Source organism: Puma concolor, chromosome E4 (genome assembly GCF_028749965.1).
Source record: "Puma concolor isolate L17-30 chromosome E4, mPumCon1.1.hap2, whole genome shotgun sequence".
In the NCBI taxonomy this organism is placed as follows: Eukaryota; Metazoa; Chordata; class Mammalia; order Carnivora; family Felidae; genus Puma; species Puma concolor.
In genome coordinates this window covers 60,729,133-60,755,690 of record NC_141683.1, presented here as the reverse complement: position 1 = coordinate 60,755,690, position 26,558 = coordinate 60,729,133, and the positions used below count along the sequence as shown (strand labels likewise).

General features: G+C 48.5%; 2 protein-coding genes and 1 non-coding gene across 9 annotated transcripts in view; 2 read left to right on the top strand and 1 right to left on the bottom strand.

Annotated features, from left to right (window-relative positions):
- Nucleotides 1-10,549: 10,549 nt before the first annotated feature.
- POGK (pogo transposable element derived with KRAB domain) lies at nt 10,550-25,892 on the top strand. Of its 7 annotated transcripts, none has more exons than XM_086693981.1 (7): nt 10,565-10,799; nt 11,864-11,986; nt 12,238-12,371; nt 18,444-18,570; nt 19,337-19,435; nt 20,707-22,198; nt 24,039-25,892. In XM_086693981.1, exons 2-6 carry the CDS (start codon nt 11,923-11,925, stop codon nt 22,176-22,178), a joined length of 1,896 nt encoding a protein of 631 aa, XP_086550107.1. In that variant the 5' UTR covers nt 10,565-10,799; nt 11,864-11,922; the 3' UTR covers nt 22,179-22,198; nt 24,039-25,892. The 7 variants fall into 7 exon arrangements, with proteins under 7 accessions (XP_086550113.1, XP_086550107.1, XP_086550109.1 ...); XM_086693982.1 differs by lacking the exon at nt 10,565-10,799 and adding an exon at nt 10,818-10,976; XM_086693987.1 differs by lacking the exon at nt 11,864-11,986 and having other exon boundaries at nt 10,550-10,799; nt 18,428-18,570.
- On the top strand, nt 13,325-13,457 carry LOC112863231 (small nucleolar RNA SNORA52). Its single transcript, XR_003223888.1, has one exon. It is a non-coding gene; the product is annotated as a small nucleolar RNA SNORA52 (small nucleolar RNA).
- The window catches only part of TADA1 (transcriptional adaptor 1), a 26,891-nt gene continuing 19,620 nt past the window's right edge, over nt 19,288-26,558 (bottom strand). The window contains exon 8 of the mRNA XM_086693990.1: nt 19,288-22,751. Within this exon, the coding sequence (XP_086550116.1) occupies nt 22,572-22,751 (180 nt within the window). The 3' untranslated portion in view covers nt 19,288-22,571. The remainder of the gene's footprint in view (nt 22,752-26,558) is intronic.

The window sequence follows — 26,558 nt, the reverse complement described above, 5'->3', positions numbered from 1 at the left end:
AGGATGGACTCTCCAGAGCCAAGCATAGACAAGAGGCCCATGGAAGAGGGTAGGAAGGGTGGAGAGGCGGTGCATGCTACACGCACTGGCAAGAGGGAGCCAGGGCAGTGGAGGGGCAGCCCGCCTGGCAAGGCAGAGCCCCCAAAGTCTGGCTTGCAAAAGCAGAGGGGTGGGACTGCATGAGTTCTGACAGCCAGTGGGACTTGACATCTGGAATGTTAAAAGTCAACAGCTCTGCTCTCAGAGAGCTGGGAGGGTGAGAGGACGCAGGGAGGGAGAATTGTTGAGCCCCGGAAGACAGAGCTCAGCTCGGTGGGGGAACAAAGGTGCTGGCTAGCGCCATTTCTCTCTCCCATCCCCCGGCCGAAATTCCAAAGGGAACCAGTTCCCATCACCGAACTTGCTTGCACTGCGCAAACGCCCAACGCTGTACTTCTGTGGATCCATCCCTCCGACGGGCCTGCCTTCCTCCAGGTGCTGTAGGGCCCCTCCCAAAGGGGACCACCAATGGCAAAGTGAGCTAAGCCTGCCCCCTCTCGCCCCTGTGCACCTTGTGTATCCACCCCATCTAATACGTCCTTGGCCAGATCCCATCGAAGCAGCACCACAAGCCTGGCAGTGTGCAAGCAGCCCAGACAGGGGCCACACCATTCCACAGTGAGTCCTGCCCCTGGGAGAGGGGAAGACAAGGTACACACCAGTTTGACTGTGGCCCCAGCGGTGGGCTGGGGCCAGACATCAGATCTGACTGTGACCTCACCCACCAACACAAGTCTCTCCAGACAGCACAGAGGATGTGCCCTGCAGTTTGGAGCTACCGCAGGGACTACCCAAAATGATGAAATGGAAGAATTCTCCTCAAAAGAAACTCCAGGAAGTAGTGACAGCTAATGAATTGCTCAAAACTGATTTAAACAATATAATGGAACAAGAATTTAGAATAATAGTCATAAAATTAATCACTGGGCTTGCAAAAAGCATAGAGCACAGCAGAGAATCTATTGCTACAGAGATCAAGGGACTAAAAAATAGTCATGAGCAATTAAAAAATGCTATAAATGAGGTACAAAATAAGATGGAGGTGGCCATAGCACCAATTGAAGAGGCAGAGGAGAGAATAAGTGAATTCGATGATAAAATAATGGAAAAAAGGAAGCTGAGAAAAAGATTAAAAAAATTCAGGAGTATGAGGGGAGAATTAGAGAACTAAGTGATGCAATCCAATGGAACAATATCTGTGAAGAGAGAGAGAAAGGGGCTGGAGGTGTACTTGAACAAATCATAGCTGAGAACTTCCCCGATCTAGGGAAGGAAACAGACATTGAAATCCAAGAGGCACAGAGAACTCCCTTCAGACGTAACTTGAATCAATCTTCTGCACGACATATCATAGTGAAACTGGCAAAATACGAGGATAAAGAGAGAATTCTGAAAGCAGCTAGGGATAAACAGGCCCTAACTTACAAAGGTAGACACATAAGGATAGTAGCAGACCTATCTACTGACACTTGGCAGGTCAGAAAGGAGTGGCAGGAAACCTTCAATGTGATGAACAGAAAAAATATGCAGCCAAGAATCTTTTATCCAGCAAGTCTGTCATTCAGAATAGAAGGAGAGATAAAGGTGTTCCCAAACAAACAAAAACTGAAGGAATTCATCACCACTAAATCAGCCCTACAAGAGATCCTAAGGGGGACCCTGTGAGTGAAATGTTGCAAGGACCGCAAAGTACCAGAGACATCGCTACAAGCATGAAACCTACAGACATCACAATGACTCTAAACCCATATCTTTCGATAATAACACTGAATGTAAGTGGATTAAATGCTCCACCCAAAAGACATAGGGTATCAGAATGGAAAAAAAAAAAAAAACCAAACCCAAGACCCATCTATTTGCTGTCCACAAGAGACTCATTTTAGACGTGAGGACACCTTCAGATTGAAGGTGAGGGGATGGAGAACCATCTACCATGCTACTAGAAATCAAAAGAAAGCTGGAGTAGCCATACTTATATCAGACAAAATAGACTTTAAATTAAAGGCTATAACAAGAGATGAAGAAGGGCATTATAAAATAATTATAGAGTCTATCCACCAGGAAAAGCTATCAATTATAAATGTGCACCGAATACAGGAGCCCCCAAATATATATAAAACAATCACAAACATAAGCAACCTTATTGATAAGAATGTGGTAATTGCAGGGGACTTTAATACCCCACTTATAACAATGGATAGATCATCTAGACACAGAATCAATAAAGAAACAAGGGCCCTGAATGATACATTGGATCAGATGGACTTGACAGATATATTTAGAACTCTGCATCCCAAAGCAACAGAATATACCTTCTTCTCAAGTGCACATGGAACATTCTCCAAGATAGATCACACACTGAGTCACAAAACAGCCCTTCATAAGTATAAAAGAATTGAGATCAGCCATGCACACTTTCAGACCACAATGCTATGAAACTTGAAATCAACCACAGAAAAACGTCTGGAAAACCTCCAAAAGCACAGAGGTTAAAGAACACCCTACTAAAGAATGAATGGGTCAACCAGGCAATTAGAGAAGAAATTTAAAAATATATGGAAACAAATGAAAATGAAAATACAACAATCCAAGTGCTTTGGGATGCAGCAAAGGCAGTCCTGAGAGGAAAATACATTGCAATCCAGGCCTATCTCAAGAAACAAGAAAAATTCCAAATACAAAATCTAACAGCACACCTAAAGGAAATAGAAGCAGAACAGCAAAGACACCCCAAACCCAGCAGAAGAAGAGAAATAATAAAGATCAGAGCAGAAATAAACAATATAGAATCTAAAAAAGCCGTAGAGCAGATCAATGAAACCAAGAGTTGGTTGTTTGAAAAAATAAAATTGATAAGCCTCTAGCCAGGATTCTCAAAAAGAAAAGGGAGATGACCCAAATAGATAAAATCATGAATGAAAATGGAATTATTACAACCAATCCCTCAGAAATACAAGCAATTATCAGGGAATACTATGAAAAATTATATGCCAACAAAATGGACAACCTGGAAGAAATGGACAAATTCCTAACCACCCACACACTTCCAAAACTCAAACAGGAAGAAATAGAAAACTTGAACAGACCCATAACCAGCAAAGAAATTGAATCGGTTCTCAAAAATCTCCCAACGAATAAGAGTCCAGGACCAGATGGCTTCCCTGGGGAATTCTACCAGACATTTAAAGCAGAGAAAATACCTATCCTTCTCAAGCTGTTCCAAGAAATAAAAAAGGGAGGAAAACTTCCAGACTCATTCTATGAAGCCAGCTTTACTTTGATTCCCAAACCAGACAGAGACCCAGCAAAAAAAGAGAACTACAGGCCAATATCCCTGATGAATATGGATGCAAAAATTCTCAACAAGACGCTAGCAAATCGAATTCAACAGCATATAAAAAGAATTATTCACTATGATCAAGTGGGATTCATTCCTGGGCTGCAGGGCTGGTTCAACATTCGCAAATCAATGTGTGTGATACAACACATTAATAAAAGAAAAGATAAGAACCATATGATCCTGTCAATCGATGCAGAAAAAGCATTTGACAAAATTCAGCATTCTTCCTTCCTTCCTTCCTTCCTTCCTTCCTTCCTTCCTTCCTTCCTTCCTTCCTTCCTTTCTTTCTTTCTCTTTCTTTTTTATTTTTAATTTTTTAAAATTTACATCCAAATTAGTTAGCATGTAGTGCAACAATGATTTCAGGAGTAGGTTCCTTAGTGCCCCTTACCCATTTAGCCCCCCCCCCAAAGCCCCTCCAGAAACCCTCAGTTTGTTCTCCATATTTATGAGTCTCTTCTGTTTTGTCCCCCTCCCTGTTTTTATATTATTTTTGTTTCCCTTACCTTATGTCCATCTGTTTTGTTTCTTCAAGTCCTCATATGAGTGAAGTCATATGATTTTTGTGATTTCACTTAACATAATACCCTCCAGTTCCACCCACGTAGTTGCAAATGGCAGGATTTTGTTCTTTCTGATTGCCAAGTAATACTCCTTTGTGTATATATATATATATATATATATATATATATATATATATATACAACATCTTCTTTATCCATTCATCCACTGATGGACATTTGGGCTCTTTCCATACTTTGGCTATTGTTGATAGTGCTGCTATAAACATGAGGGTGCACGTGTCCCTTTGAAATAGCACACCTGTATCCCTTGGATAAATACCTAGTAGTGTGACTGCTGGGTCATAGGGTAGTTCTATTTCTAGTTTTAGTTTTTTGAGGAACCTCCATACTGTTTTCCAGAGTGGCTGCACCAGCTTGCATTGCCACAGTATCCTTTCTTAATAAAAACCCTTGAGAAAGTCGGGATAGAATGAACATACTTAAACATCATAAAAGCCATTTATGAAAAGCCCACAGCTAATATCATCCTCAATGGGGAAAAACTGAGAGCTTTCCCCCTGAGATCAGGAACATGACAGGGATGTCCACTCTCACCGCTGTTGTTTAACATAATATTGGAAGTTCTAGCATCAGCAATCAGACAACAAAAGGAAATCAAAAGCATCAAAATTGGCAAAGATGAAGTCAAGCTTTCACTTTTTGCAGATGACATGATATTATACATAAAAAACCCAATAGACTCCACCAAAAGTCTGCTAAAACTGATACATGAATTCAGCAAAGTCTCAGGATACAAAATTAATGTACAGAAATCAGTTGCATTCTTATACACTAATAATGAAGCAACAGAAAGACAAATAAAGAAACTGATCCCATTCACAATTGCACCAAGAAGCATAAAATACCTAGGAATAAACCTAACCAAAGACGTAAAAGATCTGTATGCTGAAAACTATAGAAAGCTTATGAAGGAAATTGAAGAAGATACAAAGAAATGGAAAAACATTCCGTGCTCATGGATTGGAAGAATACTGTTAAAATCTCAATACTACCCAAACCAATCTACACATTCAATGCAATCCCAATCAAAATTGCACGAGCATTCTTCTCGAAGCTAGAACAAGCAATCCTAAAATTTGTGTGGAACCACAAAAGACCCCGAATAGCCAAAGTAATGTTGAAGAAGAAGACCAAAGCGGGAGGCATCACAATCCCAGACTTTAGCCTCTACTACAAAGCTGTAATCATCAAGACAGCATGGTATTGGCACAAAAGCAGACACATAGACCAATGGAATAGAATAGAGACTCCAGAATTGGACCCACAAAAGTATGGCCAACTAATCTCTGACAAAGCAGGAAAGAATATCCAATGGAAAAAAGACAGTCTCTTTAACAAATGGTGCTGGGAGAACTGGACAGCAACGTGCAGAAGAATGAAACTAGACCACTTTCTTACACCATTCACAAAAATAAACTCAAAATGGATGAAGGACCTGAATGTGAGACAGGAAACCATCAAAACCCTAGACGAGAAAGCAGGAAAAAAACTCTCTGACCTCAGCCCCAGCAATTTCTTACTTGACACATCCCCAAAGGCAAGGGTATTAAAAGCAAAGATGAACTATTGGAACTTCATGAAGATAAAAAGCTTCTGCACTGCAAAGGAAACAATCAACAAAACTAAAAGGCAACCAATGGAATGGGAAAAGATCTTTGCAAATGACATATCAGGCAAAGGGCTAGTATCCAAAATCTATAAAGAACTCACCAAACTCCACACCCGAAAAACAAATAATCCAGTGAAGAAATGGGCAGAAAACATGAATAGACACTTCTCTAAAGAAGACATCCAGATGGCCAACAGGCACATGAAAAGATGCTCAACATCACTCCTCATCAGGGAAATACAAATCAAAACCGCACTGAGATATCACCTCATCCCAGTCAGAGTGGCTACAATGAACAAATCAGGAGACTGTAGATGCTGGAGAGGATGTGGAGAAACGGGAACCCTCTTGCACTGTTGGTGGGAATGCAAACTGGTGCAGACGCTCTGGAAAACAGTGTGGAGATTCCTCAAAAAATTAAAACTAGACCTACCCTATGAGCCAGCAGTAGACTGCTAGGAATTTACCCAAGGGATACAGGAGTGCTGATGCATAGGGGCAACTTGTACCCCAATGTTTACAGCAGCACTCTCAACAATAGCCAAATTATGGAAAGAGCCTAAATGTCCATCAACTGATGAATGGATAAAGAAATTGTGGTTTATATACACAATGGAGTACTACGTGGCAATGAGAAAGAATGAAATATGGTCTTTTGTAGCAACGTGGATGGAACTGGAGAGTGTTATGCTAAGTGAAATAAGTCATACAGAGAAAGACAGATATCATATGTTTTCATTCTTATGTGGATCCTGAGAAACTTAACAGAAGACCATGGGGGAGGGGAAGGTGAGGAAAAAAAAACTTAGAGAGGGAGGGAGGCAAACCATAAGAGACTCTTAAAAACTGAGAATATGCTGAGGGTTGATGGGGGGTGGGAGGGAGGGGAAAGTGGGTAATGGGCATTGAGGAAGGCACCTGTTGGGATGAGCACCGGGCGTTGTAGGAAACCAATTTGACAATAAATTTCATATTAAAAAAATAATAAAAAAAATAACTGTCACCATGATCCTAACCAATGGAATATAAGCAAAAGACATATGTATTACTTTAAGGCCAAGAAAACGATGTGCCTTCTCCATTTTCTACTTTCCCTTCACTCTGGTGAATGAAGAAAACCACAAGGTCCCAAGGGTGTGGCTGAGCCACAAGATAAAAGGAGCCTGGGTCCCTAAATCACAGCATAGAAGAAAGTCACCTGTAAACTGGGAATACCCACAGAGAACTACTACATAAGTGAAAAATAAATTTCTATTGTTGAGACTCCTTTGGGAGTCTGTTATAGCAGCTGGTACTACAGTAGATATCACACTTCTCTTCTTCTTCTAGAGAAACCTTTAAGTGTTCCTTAACCCTCTGAGGTACTTGAACCACATTCTTCTTCTCCAGGAACCTTCTTTTTAAAAAAAATTTTTAATGTTTATTTATTTTTGAGAGAGACAGAGACAGAGCTTGAGCAGGAGAGGGCCAGAGAGAGAGGGAGACACAGAATCAGAAGCAGGATCCAGGCTCTGAGCTGTCAGCACAAAGCCCGACGCAGGGCTCAAACCCACGGACCGTGAGATCATGACCTGAGCCGAAGCCGGACGTCCAACCGACTGACCCCCCCAGGCGCCCCTCTCCAGAAGCCTTCTAAGCCCTTCCAGAAACTGCCCAAATCAAGATTTCCCTTACCATTTTATCAAGATCTCTCAGGAATATTTTAAGGCTTTACTGGGAAATATCCAATGTTGATATCATATCTTGATCTTCTGAGGTTCCAGAATCCTAGAAAAGAGATACAGTCAGCAGTGACACACCCTTTCCCCTCTGACCAATTTGTTTCTCTCCTCCCCATCTAGCATATCTAGGAGTTTCCACCATGAGATGGCAATTCGCCTTTCCCCTGCCTCAGAGCATACCTGTGAAGGCCAATATTGGGAGCCCTAAATCCAAGGTTGCCCACTGATACTGTGTCTATTAGCCACAAAAGGCTAACTAATAAGCCACCCCAGGACTCAATAGCTTAAAACAAAACAATGATCCCTTCGCATTTTCACAGGATGGCTGTGCAGAACAGGGCTCATTCTGGAGCCCAGGCTGGAGGGGTGTTGACTGCCTAGGCATGGTTTTCTCACGGCAAAGGACAAAAGCTCCCAGAGGTGCAAGTGGAAACATGTGAGACCTTTTTAGGATCTATGCTCAGGACTACACATAGTCATATTCTACTGGCCAAAGCACGTCATATGGCCAGGCCAAGTGATGGGGCATTGAAGTCCATTCTGCACACATGAGGTCTCAGCAGGTATGCTATTTACCAGCAGGGTGAACTACCACAAGGATGTATTAATTCCATTTACCACAGTCCCTGAGAAATGGAGGAAGGAAGGGCTGGTAGCTAGGCTTACCTGTAGTCTAGGGGTAACGGGTATTTTCTGGGACTTGAGCTCTTTAGAATCCCTATGGCTTGTGGACTGCAATAATTCAATAGAAAGAAGCATGAAGCCAGACCAGTAGCCTCATTAAAGAACTATTATGTTAGGGGCGCCTGGGTGGCGCAGTCGGTTAAGCGTCCGACTTCGGCCAGGTCGCCATCTCGCGGTCCGTGAGTTCGAGCCCCGCGTCAGGCTCTGGGCTGATGGCTCAGAGCCTGGAGCCTGTTTCTGATTCTGTGTCTCCCTCTCTCTCTGCCCCTCCCCCGTTCATGCTCTGTCTCTCTCTGTCCCAAAAATAAATAAACGTTTGAAAAAAAAAAATTAAAAAAAAAAATTAAAAACAAAAGAACTATTATGTTAATTTCATAGGTGTTCAGCTCATATTTATTAAGTACCTACTGACAGAAACCCATCCTACCAATTATCAAAGCCATGCACTGTCTCAAAAATGAGCTTCAGTCACTCCCCATGCAGACTCAAATGAAGTCTTTTTGGGAAATGGAATTGCTGAATTAGAGTTGAGGGGAAGCTCTGACAACATCTGGCTGGCACAATTCCCTCTTCCTTTCTTTTTTTGTTTTTAAGTTTATTTATTTATTTTGAGAGAAAGAGGGAGGGCCTGCCACTGAAGGAGGGGCAGAGAGAGGGGGAGAGGGAGAGAGAGAGAGAGAGAGAGAGGGAGAATCCCAGGCAGGCTCTGCACGGTCAGTACAGAGCCCGATGCAGGGCTCAAAATCACAAATCATGAGATCATGACTCGAGCCAAAGTCGGACACTTAATGCACTGAGCCACGCAGGTGCCCGCAATTCCCTCTTTCTGAAGCTGAGGAAACCCGGGCAGAGACAAGCAGCATGACTTATAAGTGATTTCAACATGAATGTCTGGCAGAGCATTGTGCCTACCCCAGCACTTTGTTCCTGCGAGGAAGTCCTGTTAGCAATTACGGACTTGTACCAAGGTGGGCCCCATGGCAATAATTGAGATCTTAGGGCTGTGGGTCCAAAGTCAAGAATTCAGGTGATTGTCCTCTTCCCAGAAAAAAAAAAACCAAAAAACTAATCACAGCCGCAGGAGAACATTAGGACTCTCAGAGTCTAAAACCCTTTGGTTTCTTCTCGACACTCTCCTCACTTTTCCATTTGAAGTCGCCATTCCTCAGAAAAGTTAAGATGGGAAGGTCAATCAACTTGAGCTGAGAAGTCAGGCCTGTTCTAACAATGCTAATTTTACACACAAAAAGAACTGTTCGTGAACACAAACAAGAAACGCTAACATCTTCCTGGCTCCCCGTATTTGAATAACGTTCTCTTTCAGTTAAACTTGCTCTGGTCTGGGGTCGTCCACCACAATTACACTTCAAAGATGTGCTTGTCATAGTACATTTTACCAATTGGGAGCTCCACAGCTCCCCATTAGCCTCTCCATGACAGAGGGAAGTAACATTCACAAATGTTTACTTATTCATAAACAACCAGGAATGGCCACAAACACTTGGAGAGAGACGCCTCCCCCAGGAGCTACTCAGATCTTAGGGACAGTCCGAGAAGTTTGACAAAAGCTCTTGACTTGATCAAATGTTAGTCGGTCTCCTCTGAGCCCTCTTCTCCGGGAGGCCTCGGTCTTCGGATCCTCCTCCACTCCTCGGCCTGCGCAGCCCAGCTTCCTCAAGAATCCTGCAGACTCGGTTTAGAGAGAACCTGCCCCCATCGTGGAAATCTGACCGGGCTGGCCGGCCTGCAGCAAGATTCCTCTCTCCCTACTGTCTCCTCTAAACGAATTTCTGCCCACTGACTCCCTGACTTTGCCTGTGGGCTATCCCTTCGCTAACTTTTAGAGTTGAGCGGATGTCTCTCCCTTCGTGTGATAGTATGGACACCTACTTCCATATTTCTAAATAAAGTCCTCCTTCCTGTTTTAACAAGTGTCAGAATGATTTTATTTTTTCCTTAACGACTTCCCAACAAAAACCCAAACCCAGAATCTTTTTTTCTGGAATCAGAAGGGCTTCAGGGCTTGTCTGCTCTTTTTTGTGGAGCCTTTTGACGATCCTGCTACAGAGAGAGAGTTATGTCCTCCACGAGATTACAAGCTCGGGCTTTAGCAGGTAACAAGTACTCCTATCAGGAAGTTCCTTCTTCGTATATACTACGAACGAAGTTCTGGACCTATGCTTGCCAGAATCCGAGCACGGTTCGGCAAAGATCCAGGACCCCTCTTCAGCCCCCTTGGTCTACTCTTCCTAACGCGTCCCTTGAAGCGTGGCGAGCCTGCCTTGAGTGCTCACCCCAGCAAACGCAAACCACCGGTGAATGCAAATCAGCACAGGGATAAATGCTCCCAGGTCACACACTCTGCTAAAGCAGAAATCCTTCATGCCCTTCCTGCCTCCGGCCCGCCGAGGGCGCCCACAGCGCACGGGAAGCCGACGACCGCGGGGGAAACGGGGAGGGCGGAGGGCACGGCGCCGCTGGCCGGCCAGAGGGAGCCGCGAGCAGGGTCGAGAACTCCGCCGGGAGGAGAGCGCCGCGCGGACCTGCCGGAAACCGCGCCGGGAGGAGGGTCCGGAGCTGGCGCGGGCGCCGTCTCCCGGCGCCGCCGAGGCCCGCTGACATCAGCCGCGCTCCTCCCCTCTCCTCCCAACACCCTCAGCTCGCGGCCGGACCCTCCTCCTCCCACCACGTGTCCTCCCCGCTCCCTCCCGAGGGGCCGCGCGCACGGGAAGCCGGAGAGGCGGCAGGGATGGCGCTGTGACAGCGGGGCCGGAGCCCTCGGCGTCTCCTCCCGCGGCCCCGGCCCGCGTCCCGGCCGCTCGGTGAGTGCGCGCGGGCGGCGGGCCGGAGGCCCGGGGCGGCGCGGCCCTTCCCGCGGCTCCGGGGCTGCGCGGCGGCGGCAGGGGCGGGGGCGCCGAGGCTGCAGCTGCGGCGGCCGCCGTCGCCTTTGTTGCGGGCCCGCCTGGTGGCAGGCGGCGCCGGCTCCGGCCGCCCGGCAGGTGCGCCGGGGACGGGGAGGGGGCCCGGCGGGGAGGCGGGCCGGGGGCGGCGGGAGCCGGGGGCGGCGGGAGCGCTCCCGGCGCGGGGCCGCGGAGAAAGGGAAATGGGACAAGATGGCTGGAGATATCCGAGCGCGCCCGGGGGCGCGGCGGCTGCGGGCGGGGCGCGGGGCCGTGGGCGGGTGGGCGGTGGCGGCGGCGGCCGCGGCCCTGGCCGCGGGCACCTCGCCGCGGGCACCTTTGCTGCGGGGCGGTGCCACCTCCGCCCCCACCTCCTGCCCGGGAGAGGGCGGGGGAGGCGGCGGCAAGTTTGGGCCCCAGCTCCGGGGATCTGAAGCCTTTTCCGCCCGCCCCTGACCTGGCCTTGCAGTGTTCGCCCGTCCCTTTTGGCAATACCGAAGAAGCACACTGAACTCTGGAAGGATCTTTTCTTCCGAAGCCCGGGAGGATGCGGCCCACAAGATGCACACTCACTCTACACCTAGGAGTTGCCCGCGCCCCTAGGGGGCAGGAGCGCGGCCCTTTGTATTGGCCTACAGCTGGACCCAAGAGAATATTCTTTAAGCCACGGAGGCATTTCCCGGTGGGGGTGGGCCCTAACAGATTTCTGCACCTTCTCGGGTATCCAGGCATACACCTCACTGTGTGTCACTGAATCTCGGGTTTGGAAAATCTCCTAAGGCAGAATGACTATTTTCTGAACCGGCTCATGGACAAAATCTTTAGCTTTGGAAAATCCAGGTGATGGGTATTCTGGGCCAGCCAACTTCCAGGTGCTTAACTGGCCCGTAGGGAGAACCCAGTTGAGCAAGTGTCCGGGCTGTGTTCGGACATCTTCATTGGTAAAGAAGCTAACACCCCTCTCCTGCCGCTTATTTCATGTTCAGGTGGCACTGGCTGTGAGAAAGTTCTGCCTTTCAAAGCACTGTTAAAACCTCTCCCAGGAATGTTTACCCACCAGCCCGTTCTGCCCCTGGGTCTCTACAGAACCAGTCTGGTCTCTTCCACAGGTAGCCTTTTTAATATATGAAGGCAGTCAGGTATACTCTCTGCCTGCAGCCCCTCTTAACATAATTAATATGCCACCTTCCAGCTTCCTGGTGCTTTTCCTAAAGCCCTTCCTCCCCAGGCCTGACTCTTCCTTCCCTTATTCCAGCCTGAACAGTGCTTGGGGATAAGAGGTTTGCACAGGCACCCCCATCCCAGGCTTCGGAGAGTTCACACTAGTGCCTGATCTTTCTCAACTGAATCTTGCTTGCAGAGATGGATTCCACAGCCTACACTCTCAACTTGACCCTGAAAGAAGAAGAAGAGGAAGAAGAGATTCAGAGTCGGGAACTGGAGGATGGCCCCACAGATATGCAGAAAGTCCGGATCTGCTCAGAAGGTGGTTGGGTAAGTAGGAAGATGGGTCCACACAGCTGTGAGGAGAGGTCTGGGAGCCAGGCTTGTTTTAAGTCTCCTCCTCAGTCAAGCATAGGAAGTAAAAATAGCCCAGCCCAGCCCGGTATGTTTGCATTCCTGAGAAAACAGTCCTGTGGCTTTAAAAGGCACTGTGAAGAATGGAGCTGGTTATGGGAACAGTCTCTTCAGCCATGTGGCTTATCGTCGTTCGGACTGGAAATCTGAGAGGCTTGCCTCTCTCCTGTGCCCCTGAATCCCCTACGTTTTACTTAGTGCCAGGCACGTTGCAGACACCAGCTAAATGTTTGCTGACCTCTGTTAAAGAAAAAATTACTCTGACGCTTGTGAAGACGGTAAGGAAGATTGGTCGGGACTGTTGAGATGGGTGTCAGGACTCTTGCAGTGGGAGAGAGCTGGGGCTCAACACTGAATACAGTGAGACAAGCAGGGATTTCCAGCCAGGGATCCAGAGTGGGTGAAAAGTTACTAAGAGGGGACATCAAGAATAGGGGGATTCTTGCTAAAGGCAGACTAGGGTGATCAGCTGTCAAAGGTGGGGGAATCTTTCTGAGGTAAAGTAAAAGCAGGTTTCTTGCTAAAACTGGGCCAGGCAGGCTGAGGACGGGAGGGGAGCCCCCATGGAGGCCTGGTAGGGAAGAGGGCCCAGAGGAACGTCACTGAAGTTTGGGAAGGAGAGAGTCTTTTACACCCACTGCTGGCTGAAGGGAACCTTTTTAAATAAGACTTGGGGCGTTGAGCTGACAGGAGGAGAGCTTCAGTCGGTTCTGTGTGAGGACGTCTTGTGATAGCACACCCAGGAGAGCGGCATGATCAGCCTGCCCGAATCGAGGGATTGGGGTGGTAGGCAGCAGAGAATATGGAACATATCCAAACAGAAGCGTGTGATAGAATTAGAGTAAATTCATAAAAATATAAATGCAGCGTGGCCCATCCTAATCCCCGCCAGTCTGCCTGGGGCCTGCCGGGTTTTGCTCGTGCACCAGAGAGCTGTAGAAGCCTCCCCAGAAAAGTGAACAGGCTTCAGCGCGCCTGTGCCCGGGGCACTTCTGGACACCCCGGGGGTGGGGGGGCGGGGGGAGTGATGTAAGTGCAAGAGATATTTATCCTTATAATCGTGTATAATTATTCACAGTACATCCCGGACATCATGACATTTAGGCATGAATGGTAAAAACTTTAAATATGCAACAAGTTGCATTCCTTTTCTCCGGCGAGTCCTGTGTATGAACATTATCAGTATCCATTCTATTCCTTTGTTTCCAGTAGGAGATTGGTGTTCATAGAAACACGGCTCTCCCAAATGTCCGATCCAGCTCCCCTCCCGCACAAGAGGTCTGGGGAGCAGAGAGGTTATCTACTTTGCCCCAAAGTTACACATGTACGCTGACATGTGTTCTTGAAAAAATAAATGTCTCTCAAGCTGGACCCTTAAAAGCAGTGCATTTTATTGTATGTGTGTCATACCTCGATGAAACACAATGCACCACCAGGCTCTGGGTTTTCAGCCGGGCTCTGTAGGCTGCACTGCCATTTTCTTTTTGTGTTCTCTGCTCACCCCCACCGCCTCTCTAGTTCTGATCCTCGCAGCTGGGGAGACCTTCGAGGACAGGAGTCAGTCCCATTTAGCCTGCAGCAAGACCTCAAGGCAGTAGAAACCCTGGGCTTTAAGGCTAAATTGGCCAACCCCGAACCTCTAGATAGCATGGAGAACCTTGGAAAATGCGTGCAGTAAAGGTGGACGTTTAAGTGTTGTCGGAACAGTGAGAAGGGAGCAAGGCGAAGGCCATTCTTAGCCGGGAAGGAAGGAGGTCGCTGGAAGAGGGGGGCTGGTTTTTGTGGCCTCCAGGCAGTCTGCCCCCTGTCCGCGGTCATTGAGCACAGTGGTGGTGTTAAGACAAGATCCCTAGTCTCCTGGAGTTGCCAGTCTCGCAGGGAAGGTGGGGAAGTGAACATAATTCATAGTACAGTATTCAGAGTGCAGTGGCTGAAGTCAGCTCAAGAGCAGGGTCTCATTCAGCTGGAGAACTCAAGAGGCTTTGTTCAGGGGGCAAGCATGGACCTGGTCTTAAGCAGTGGGCAGGTTGGCTCCCAGGCCCATTTCCCTCCTGGGGACATTTGGCAATATCTGGAGACGTTTTTGGCTCTTGTGATTTGGGTGAGGGTTGGGGAGTGGGAGATCCTACGAAGCATCTCCTGGGGAGAGGCCACGGACACTGCTAAACATCTCCAGTGCACAGGACAGCCCTCATGACAAAGAATTATCTGGCCCAAAATGTCCGTAGTGCTGATGTTGAAAAACCCTGTTCTAGGGCATTGAACTAGGGAAAGAAAAGAAATGAATCTGTTCCTTAAATATGTATTTTGGTTGTAGAGAATTGTGTTAGGGTGATCAATAAAAGCCCTTCCAACATAAGAACTATGCTATATATTAGGATAATATTCCACAGGAGAATTGGAATAGAAATAGAGTTTCAAGTAGAGAAAAAGAGGAATGTACCCTGAACTGAGTCACGTTCATAAGTGGCACTGGCCAAGGGAGGAGAGAGAGCTTGCACTCCAGACACGGGGAAAGCAGGAACACAGGCACCCGAGAGGAACGCTCCTGTGCAGAGTTGGAACAGCTCCCGGAGCTGGAAGCAGAGAAGGTGAGAGAAGTAGGGCAGGCCCCGGGGCCGGCCAGCCAGAGGGCGTGGTGAGCAGTGCTGAGGGGTGTAGTTCTCTCCCCAGGAGCTCTGCGGGGCAGGTCTCTTGCCCGTCTCTCTTGCGAGGGCCAAGGCTCACTACAGTCTGCGTGCTAAGTGGCCTGCTGAAAAAGTCTGGGCTTTGGAGTCAGACTATTTATTTATTTATTATTTATTTCACGTTTATTCATTTTTGAGAGACAGAGTACGAGTGGGGGAGGGACAGAGACAGAGGGAGATACAGGATCCGAAGCAGGCTCCAGGCTCTGAGCTGTCAGCACAGAGCCTGATGCGGGGGCTTGAACTCACGAACCGCGAGATCATGACCTGAGCCCAAGTTGGACGCTTAGCCAACTGAGCTACCCAGGCGCCCCTGGAGTCAGACTTTCTGACTCTGTGACTGTGGGCAAGTCATTTAGCAGCTGTTTCCTCACCCATAAAAGTGGGGTAGTGATTCCCATTTCTTTATTATTACTTCAAGGATTCAATAAGATAACTATTTCAACACGCGAGAGGGAGTGCCCCACGCAGATGCTCTCTCGTGCACTGGTAACGGCCGTCTGCTCTGAGACCTTCGTTACACAGCTTCGCCAGCGTGCGGCTGTGCGGGGTGTAGGTACTTCCTGACAGTTCCCCTTGGAGATGGGCTCTGGAATGCCCACTTGCCGGCAGAGCAGGGCAGTACCTGCAAGCCGAAGGAAGAACACCTATCTGATGCATCCTGGGTCTTCTGAGGGAAGGGAGGAGGACAGGGATGGAGGGTCCCTACCTGTGAGGCCAAGAAAGGGCCTCCCGACTTCGGAGTTTTGCCCGGGGCAGGCCCTGTTTACCTTCTGCTGTGCTCAGCCAGATAAAAAGCCTCTGTGGAGAGAGAGGAGGCCTGCGCCACGGGGCCTGGCTGAAGGCTCGCTCCCTTCTCACAGAGGGTTGCTGTGAGGAGAATTTCTAAGCCACTGGACTATGCGTCTTGGAGTATAATGTGGGCTTGTTTGGAGATCCTCTGTGGCTCAGCCATAAATATGAGGACGTGAATCTGGCACCAGTCACCCTCCAGCCACCTTACAACTTTGGGGCTCCTGAGATTTTTACCAGGCCTAGGACGTTTTACTTCTGTGAGTGTCGGTAGCCCCTCTGAAATGACAGGCGTAGCCAGTCCTGTGTCCCGTTTTATCAGCAAAGGGAAAGGGACTATAAATAGGTATGGCCTGGATCTGGAATTTCCTAGGGAGAGAAAAGGCCAAAAGGAGAGTTGTTCAAAAGGCTGGGAAGTGAGAAGGGGTGGGGTGGAAAATTCCTGGCTGACAGGCTTTCCAGATTGATGAAGGTCTGAGGAAAGCCTGGAGATTCATCCCTTTTTACCTCCTAGTATTTCACACTTACTCCAAAGAGGAAGCTTGGTTTCGTAAGAGACTAAATTTAATGAGTATTTGAAACTATTCTAAGTGGAACAAGAGAAAGGAAATTTGGATATCGTTTGCTTAAATCTTTTATTCACATATACATTTTGGGGGCACCGGGGTGGCTCACTCAGTCGGTTAAACTCTTGGTTTCGGCTCAGGTCATGGTCTTGTGGTTTGTGAGTTCGAGCCCTGCATCGGACTCTGTGCTGATGGCGAGGAGCCTGCTTGGGATTCTCTCTCTCTCCCTCTCTCTCTGCCCCTCCCCTGCTCACACTGTTTCTGGCTCTCTCTAAATAAATAAACTTAAAAAATACTTTCTTAAGTGATTACTATCTACAAGAAGTGTCCTAAGTTTAGGGAGATGGAATAAACATAGGTTTTGCCCTCAATGAGCTTGAATTCTACTGTAAGAAGCAGACAAGTAAACCAAGAGAATACTGCGTTGTGATAAGTGCCACCGTAGTGTGGAGCCCAGGGTGCCACAGGGATGCGTAGTGGGCGCACAACCCACGTCAGGGTGAGCTTCCCAGGGAACGGCACATCTGGGCTAAGTCTTGGAAGGTGGTTGGGTGGGTGTCAGCCAAGCCAAGAATGGGGAGGACCTCTGAGGCAGTGGGAGAGCCATGTGGGGGGACACGAAAGGTAAAAGAATGGTTTGCTCAGGAAACAGCAAGCACTGAGAACCACTGAGCACGGAGGTAGGGGAGAGTGAAGGGCTGGTCGCCAGGGAGGCCACTTTGCTCTTTGTAGGAGCTAGAGCCTTGAACTCAGACAGTGCTAGGTCCACATCTCAACCCTGCCATTTGTTGGCTGTGTGACTTACAGTAGCAACAAGGCCTCTCCGAGCCCGTTTCCTCCTTGGTGAAATGAGGTTGTTGGGGAAAACAGATGAAGCAGACACAGCCTTTCCTGGGAAGTACTCCCTACTTGTAGAGTGCTGTGAGTGGGAAGGGAGGACATGGACTTGGCGAATAAGGAGAAAGTCCAGTGTGTCCAAGTGACTGATGGCTGGACACCTGAAGAAGCTACACACTGTGCAGATGCTAATTTCCTAAGCTGGTGAAAAAACAGTCTCATAATCACCCAGGCTCTGGATTCGGCCTTGGGGAATAGCTTTGAAAGCAGTAACCCTGAAACCTCGGCCCAGTGATTTCTTACCACCGAATATGATGAACTTCGGAGTGGGATTTTTCATGACTGAAAGAAACGACATGGCAAAAAGAAGAGCAGAGTCAGTAAACAAGAGGAGGTTGGTTTGGGCGGCCCGGCCCCTCCCACAGGGGTGGGGGAGCGGGGTCAGTGGAGAGAGGGAAGGAGAGCTGCCTTTGTCCTTGGCCGAAGGTCTAGGCATCAAAGCAAACTAGTTTGCTCTGCTGTTTCATTACATAAATTTAAGCTCTAATTAGCTCTTCTCTCCTCCTACTCTTGCTCTTACAGATTGGAAAAGGCAGGATGAGGCCCCCTCTCTCACTGGCTCCTCCCTGGGCTTTGGGTTCTGAGTCAAATGCTAGAGCTGGTACCCCAGGAAATGGAGAACGGTGCCCAGGAGCTGCCCCCCACCCCCATGCCGGGCCAGGGATCTGTGACTTGGGGGAGGGCAGGGGGTGGCTGGGTGTGTGTATTTTGGTGGGGGAACTGCCTCAGGGTGTTTACTTGGGGGCAGTTGCTCCTGAATCTGGAGCCGGGGCTGAGCCCGGACCGGCTGGCCCTGCAGCGTGTGTCCCGATCTGGTGGTCACTGCTGGGGAGTTTTCTTCTCAGGGTGCGGCTCTCCTCCTCTGTGAACCGAGGCGGTAAGCGACCCTAAGCAGGGCGTGCGGGACCTGTGCTGTGTCCTTGTTTTGCCTCCACTCGCCTAGTGAGTGTGGATGGACCGTGTCCCCCGGTCAGAGCCCCTCCCCTGTGAGATGAAGGGGTGTGAGTCTGTGTCTGCTTATGCCTATTAGTTGTTCCCTGTTCCAGGTGCCGGCCCTATTCGATGAGGTGGCCATATATTTTTCCGATGAGGAGTGGGAAGTTTTGACGGAGCAACAAAAGGCCCTCTACCGGGAAGTCATGAGGATGAATTATGAAACTGTCCTGTCCCTGGGTAAAGCTTTGTTTTTTCTTTGTCTCCTGGAAGCTCTGAGCCCAGAGAATTGTTTCCATGTCTCTTCTCTGGTGTACCCAACATCCCTTTCTCCTGAACTTGGACTCTGTCCCCTCAATGCCTGTGCCCATTTGATTTCCTGTTTTTGACTTCGGCAGGATATAAATATTGTGTCCTTCTACTCAGCAACTTGCGCCAGCTCTCAGAACCATCCTCACTCGACCTAGGCATTCGCGTAAAAAAAAAAAAAAAAAAAAAGACCTAACCTAAGAAATGTCACCACAGACCTGGGCCTGTGTTTCATATGTTCCTCAGGAGGGAAGGCAGACTTCATCGTTACCCCGTCAGCCTCAGACGCTTGGGAACTCAGCCCCAAAGAATCCTCGTTCCCCTCCTGGCATTGATGATCCGTATCATTAGAATGTAACCAGCTGGAGGGATTTCCTAGTTTCTCGTCTAGGTACCAGAAGGTTCAATAGGTCAGGGACTGCATCCTGCTAAATGAAGTTGTTTTTGTTGTTGCTAGCACCAGCCCTCATTAGCCGAGATCCCTAAATTCCCTTGGACAGACTTCTTTCCTATCGTGTTTTTTCTTTCGTTACCCCTCAGCCCTTTCCCCCTGACTTTTGTAAACCCCCACATGGAGAGAGTGTGTGTTGTGTGTCGGGGTGGGGGAGGGATTCCTTAAGTAGCATAAAGGACTGATTTTGGCAGGGCTCCAAGGCAGGAGCACACAGCTATTACCTGTTTTATTTCCTATAAACAGAATTCCCATTCCCTAAGCCAGACATGATCACTCGGTTGGAAGGTGACGAGGAGTCTCAGAATTCTGATGAATGGCAGCTCCAAGGAGGAACCTTGGCAGGTACTACAATGAAATCACCCCAGCATCCATCCAGTGGGAGCATTGTGAACCTGGACTTTAAGTTTCCATGTACCTCGTGTGGGGTGTTTAAGAGTTGAGGCAAGGTTATGAGGCAGAAAGATGATGGGCTTTGGATGTTCAAAATCTTTCTAGTGCTGTGTGACTTTAGGCCACTTCATTCACCTCTCTGAGCCTCCATTTCTTCCTCCGGCAGCAGTGGGTAATAAGTCTCAATGTGCAACCTTGTACGCGCATGAAGTAAATTGAAGTCTGTATGGCGTTTGGTCCTGTGCACATGCTGGGTGAAGGAGGCCACCTCAGTAGCGCACCATATACGTTTGAAGACTAAGGAAAGTAATGCGGCAAAGCACGTGGCCGGGGCGATTTACCCTGGTTTCTTGTCCATCTCTTCTTGGATAGAAAAAGCAAGAGCAGCTGTAGTCCATGTGTGAGTAGGTACGTCTGAGAAGCACATGGCCCTTTATCAACAACATAGTTAGGATAACAGTTGGCCAAATACAGCTTCTAAGCAGCCAGTGATTTTATTCATCTTCTCTCTATAGGGAAGAGTGTGGAATGCCATATTTCGTTGATTCTAAGACATGTTTCCCCCCCGCCCACCACATTAACATCTCTGAAATTGAGAACCCCTCTTAAAATTGATGGCATTTTTTTTTTCCTCTTCCCATGGTGTCTCTTGCAACTGATGGCATCTTAGTTTGGGTGAGACACGCTATCTTCCCAAGTCCTGTTCAGTTTCTGCGACCACTTTGTAAATATAGAAGTTCTGACATTGGTGTGAGGGGACGAAGTATGCTTTTGCTATAGATTTTCTTGGCGTAAGGGACGTGAGTCAGGCCATCCCTTTAGCAGTGCATCTAAATTCTGTACCTACTGTATGGGTTACATTTGGCTTCTCGTGCCCACAAAAACCGTTTTGACCAAAGCGTGGCCCACAAAATGATCGTGTGATCCAAGTTTGGTACCCGTGTTCAAGTCCCAGCTCTGGCACTTTGTAGCTCAGCTCCCTTGATGTATTACTTCACTTCTGTAGCTCCACCTGCAAAGAAGGAATAGCGATACACAGGTATTGTGGGAAGTAGGTGTGGCGATCCATAGGACTTAGGGGAACGTCATCTGTTACTAAAGGGCCTCCTTTGAGTGAGCCTCAGATTAAGGTATTCTTAGCGTTTTCACCCAGGAAATCGGAATAGGCCAGAAGGCATTTTTCTTACTGTTGTTGTGTTCGCCCCTCCCTGTTTGTCTCCTAGAAAATGAAGAGACTGACGTCAAGCCCCCGGACTGGGCGGGTCCGATGAACGCCACCCCCCACTTTCCTCAGCCACAGCACCTGGACGGCTTTGGCCTCCGCCTGCCGCGGGACCTCACGGAGCTGCCCGAGTGGAGTGAGGGGTACCCCTTCTACATGGCCATGGGCTTCCCGGGGTACGACCTCTCGGCGGACGATATTGCCGGGAAGTTTCAGTTCAGCAGGGGCATGCGGCGCAGTTACGACGCGGGGTTCAAGCTCATGGTGGTGGAATATGCTGAGAGCACCAACAACTGCCAGGCTGCCAAGCAGTTTGGAGTGCTGGAAAAGAACGTCCGGGACTGGCGCAAAGTGAAGCCGCAGCTGCAGAATGCCCACGCCATGCGGCGGGCGTTCCGCGGCCCCAAGAACGGGCGCTTTGCCCTGGTGGACCAGCGCGTGGCCGAGTACGTCAGGTACATGCAGGCCAAAGGGGACCCTATCACCAGGGAGGCCATGCAGCTGAAAGCCCTCGAGATCGCCCAGGAGATGAACATTCCGGAGAAGGGGTTCAAAGCCAGCTTGGGTTGGTGTCGAAGAATGATGCGGAGGTATGACTTGTCCCTGCGGCATAAGGTGCCGGTGCCCCAGCAGCTGCCCGAAGACCTGACGGAGAAGCTCGTCACCTACCAGCGGAGCGTGCTGGCCCTGCGCAGGGCGCACGACTACCAGGTGGCGCAGATGGGGAACGCCGACGAGACGCCCATCTGTCTAGAGGTGCCCTCGCGGGTGACCGTGGACAACCAGGGCGAGAAGCCCGTCTTGGTCAAGACGCCGGGCAGGGAGAAGCTGAAAATCACGGCGATGCTGGGTGTCTTGGCAGACGGGAGGAAGCTGCCCCCGTACATCATCTTGAGGGGCACGTACATCCCCCCCGGGAAGTTCCCCAGCGGGATGGAGATCCGCTGCCACCGGTACGGGTGGATGACGGAGGACTTGATGCAGGACTGGTTGGAAGTGGTGTGGCGTCGGAGGACCGGCGCGGCGCCCAAGCAGCGAGGGATGCTGATCCTGAACGGCTTCCGCGGCCACGCCACGGATTCCGTGAAGAGCTCCATGGAGAGCATGAACACCGACATGGTCATCATCCCCGGAGGCCTGACCTCGCAGCTGCAGGTGCTGGACGTGGTGGTCTACAAGCCGCTCAATGACAGCGTCCGGGCCCAGTACTCTAACTGGCTCCTGGCCGGGAACCTGGCGCTGAGCCCCACCGGGAACGCCAAGAAGCCGCCCCTGGGCCTCTTCCTGGAGTGGGTCATGGTCGCGTGGAACAGCATCTCCAGCGAATCCATCGTCCAGGGCTTCAAGAAGTGCCACATCTCCAGCAATCTGGAAGACGAAGACGACGTCCTGTGGGAGATCGAGAGCGAGCTGCCGGGAGGAGGGGAGGGACCCAGAGAATGCGATACCGAGAGCGCGCCAGAGGGCAACTGACCGCCGAGGGGAGAGCCCAGGTAACCCGCGGGCACACGCACACGCCCCGCACCTTCACGGACAGGCCTGTTCGTGTTCCGCGGACGCCTTCCCCCTTGCCGTGATTTTCTGTGCCTTCGAGAACTCTCCAGCCCGGGCTGCCGTACCACGGATCAGAGGCCTTCAGCTCTCCTTTAGGTCCAAGTGCCGTTGCCTGGCTTACTTTGTGGGTGTTCTGCTCTGAGGCCTGGCCCTCCCCACAAGGAGTGAGCTGCCAGAACACTGAATCTGAGGGCTGTCGTGTTCAAATTATTTGGGCCTGAAGGAGCGTGGTCTATCTGACGTCGCTCAGTCCGCAAAGAATTTGGTCTGAAGAGCCAGCTTTTTCCTTCCCCTTATAAATCCCGGGGAACGTCAGGGCCGGGGTGTGTATCTGACACGCTCGGAGCGGCTGTGCTCCCTTCCGCTGGCCTCTGGGGCCGGCCGGTGGTACGGGGAGAGCACCGGGCGCTGGGGCCTCCGCGCCCAGACTTCGCGTGGTCTGCTCGGGAGCCCACTTGGCACAGAAAAACGATAGCGTAGGTCTGCTTCTCCCTAGGAGTTCAAAAGAGTTCTAAAACATTATCTTATTCTCATAATGACCTTCACATGGGTGGTGGGAGCAATTGCAGTAATTGCTTGTCCACTGATGTCCAGAAGGATATATTTCTAAATTGAATCTCGGCACCAAAAAAAAAAAAAAAAAAAGAGAGAGAGAAAGAAAGAAAGAAAAGAAAACAGGGCACATAGCTAAGACTACCATGAATAAAGTCTGAGGACCGAGAGCAAGAGGTCTGGAATTTTCAGAGTTGACTATAGAAGGGCAGCTTCAAGAGGAAGTGGGGGACGGGGACTAACAGCTCTAGTGGACGTGAACTTAACACGTACCACCCCCACCCCCCGCACACACACCTTGGGAGAGAACAGCCAGCCAGGCACAGCGGGAAACCTACAGAAGGAGCCAGCGATTCGTTTTACCCTCTTGCTCTCATTTCCCTAATTGTCAATTAATTTTTTTCCCCGGACACGTTTAGTATGAAGAAGGTCATTCCTTCCTTCACAGAGGCCCTAAAACCGTCTTGACGTGTCTTCTTCCTTTTACGGCGTAACTAAGGGGTCCCATCCTAGTTGCTTTTTCCTCCAAAGGAAATGCTAACCGAAATCTTTCACCTCACTCCTCGCCGTACGAGTGCAAGAGGGACGTAGGTCTCCTTCCCTGCCCTCAAATCAAATTGTACTCACACTGCCGAACCCCGCCGTGATTCTGGGACCCCTCGTGTAACGGTGGAGCCAAGGAGGAGTTCTCAGTGTTCAATTCAAATCACCAAAATTGCTTTTTCTGTCCCTCTCATGTCCCCTACCCTTCCCCTCCATGAATTCAGCCTTTTTCTGCTAACCATGGTCAAACTTTGAATTCTAGTGGGTTGTTAATCCTTGTCTTATTTTACTTTTTGTTTTTTTCCCTCTCCTTGTTAAACAACGTTTCTGTGCATTTTTTTTTTTTTTTTAATTTTCTAAGCTCTTTGCTACCAGAAGAGGAAAGGGAAAAGACAGGGCGAGGCTGCAGCTGTGAAGATAGGCATTTACGTCCGATATCAACCATGACCTTCTGACCATCATGACCACCGGTTCTCTGTTCAGCTGCCCTTTTGTGAACTGAGGAAGTGATAGAAGCAGTTAGGGATTCTCAGCAAACAGGAGATTTAATAGTGGACAGATGGGCATAAAACTGGTTCTCATCTATTTGGAAATCTGACTAATGGAATAATCATGTTTGCTAAAATGTATACGATTTCTAAAATCCAAGGGTTAATTCACACTTAGGTTCTCTCTGTTTTCCAGCAATTGGAACTGTTTGAAACCGGTGAGAGGAAAATCCTCAAGAAGATTCCTCAAAGTGTGGACGCACAGGGGGCAGCAGAAGGCCGGGGGGGCTGGAACAACCCCATGTCTGGACTGTGCACCCTGTCCTGTGACATAGCCCACCCCCGCCCCACATCCACGTGTCAGAAAAGTCTAGGACCCTTGATTTCAGCAGAGACATGATTAGGGAAGAAACTGCTTCTGCCCCATTTTTTGTTTTAGAGATTAATCCATGTGTCCATCAAAAGAAACCTGTAAATATGAATGAACAAAGGTATTTGTTCCTGGAGAAGAGACCGTTTGTTCAACACCAACAGGAGACTCCTATGGGCCCAATTCCACTGATGTCCTCTCTGTGGAGAAAACCTCAAGTAAATGTTTTCTTTTGCCTTTAAAAATGCTTCCAAGAGTAGAACCTGTCCCCACACAGGTCGAGACTGCAAAGAAGGCTTTGTAGAAACGAGTCCCATACGTACACCTGCTACTCACACATTTCCTCTTTTGGAAAAATGAGATACTAATGATAAAATTCAGGCATACTGGCCTGGTGCCAGCAGATGGCTTTTCCACAGACGAACTAGGTTAGAGTGGAAGATGCAGGTTAGGAAACTATGCTGTTGTATTTCTCTTCCCAATCTCGTTGGCAGCTAGAATTTTTTAGGGTCTTTGGTGGCCCTCTGTGTCATATTTAATGACGGGGCAGCATTTAGCATACAAGCTCTTCTGTTTCTCAGGCTGCCTGCAGAAGAAGTCACTATAAATTATCTGCTGTCTACATGGTACAAGGCTCATTGACTCATCGGATACTTGTTGGTTTCTTTAATATTTTGATCACAAGGGTATGAGAGGACGTGGGCCTTTAGCCACAGCTGTTTCAAGACTTCTAATCTCCTTCTGCCCTGCGGGAATAGATGGGGGAGGTCTTTGAATTTTTACATTCTAGTAATTTGCATTCCCACCTAAGTTGAGTGTCACGAAAACATTCCGAGCTATCTATGCTACAAAAAAATATGCCGGGACCTCCTGGACAAAGCCATTGCCAGAAATGTCATTCCAACGTGTGGTCTGAATAACAGGCTACCATAACCACTTTTCCTTCTGGTAGACTCTGCTCCTTTATATACTATGCTGTTCTTGGCATCCTGAAACACCTGTTTCTACTCAGGTACTCATTTTCCTATTAGTGACTCACCTTTGTCATTTGTTTAAAACCAGTTTTCCTCCAAGGTAGGAAACTTCACTTACTTTCTGGTAGATCTGAACAACTTTGAATATTGGAATTGTTCCCCATTTGCTTCCACCTGTACTGTATTATTTGCTGTCTCAAATGGCATCTAAATACAGCTATTTTCCATTCCAGAAGTTTCCATTCCCTCCGCTTCCACTTAATTTATCCTCCACTACCCTGGTCCCTGGCCCTTTCCTCTTTTATGTCCTGTTTTACTTGCTTTGGGAGCCTAAATGATTTTATAAGATCTAATTTTGGGTTCTTGCATTGGAGCCATAGTTTTCTTGCAGAGAAGAGTAGAAAATGGGTTCAACTCCTATTTCATTCCACCGACATCTTCTTGAGTCTCATCGTCAGCTGATAGATGATGCCTTACAGGTTGCATAGCACTGGAACTTTCCTAGAGTAATGGCTCTACTGTCAGGGTTTTTCTGGGCTCATTCTTCCACTGACTTAATTATGATCTATGCTTAACAGAGTCCCAGTACAACTATTTTGCAGAAAGGCTATTACCCTAGAATTACTATAGCACATATTGAGACATAGTTGTACTCCCCGGTAGATAGAAAATTGACCCCAACAATAAACTTTGATAATAAAGACAATAGGCTATGGTGCTTTTATTTATTATTTACCTCTAGCATTGTGAAAGGTCACACTTCAAGCTATCTTTTATGCTATATTCTCAGGTCTGGGGTGTACGTATGGAATATCCTTGAATCAAAAAAGTGTCCGTTCGTGGATGGGATGGCAATATAAATGTTGGTGTCTGAAGACAGGGAAGAAAAATGGTAACATGTGGTTTTAAACTCAAAAGTCCAGGGGTGGGGAGTTGGGGGGAGGCCTGGCATAAATAGCTTTTTTCCTCATTCAGTCATGTTTCAGATGTTCTCGGGGATGGTACACTACCAAATCCCGTGAAGGAAATCCATAAAGGGATATTGATCTTAAATGGGTGAAGACATGCTAGCAAGTTGAGGAGCAGATCAGAAAACTTAGTTTTCACACATTTCTTTAAAAATGAAAGCATGAAGAACCTACCTGCCCTTTCCTGGTGTGCTTTTAGTTAAATTACTCCTGGGAATCTACCATGCCCATAGATTCAATTAAATGAGTAGTGGTCTACTCTCTAAGAAGTCTCCAGACTTTTTTCCTTTTTTAAGCCATCAGAATCAAGTGCTGACCCAATCTGTTGGCCACAGCATTTAAGTCTGACCCCTAAAACCAAGCTTCCTTACCCTTACTCTACATCCTGGAGGCATTTTGGCAGG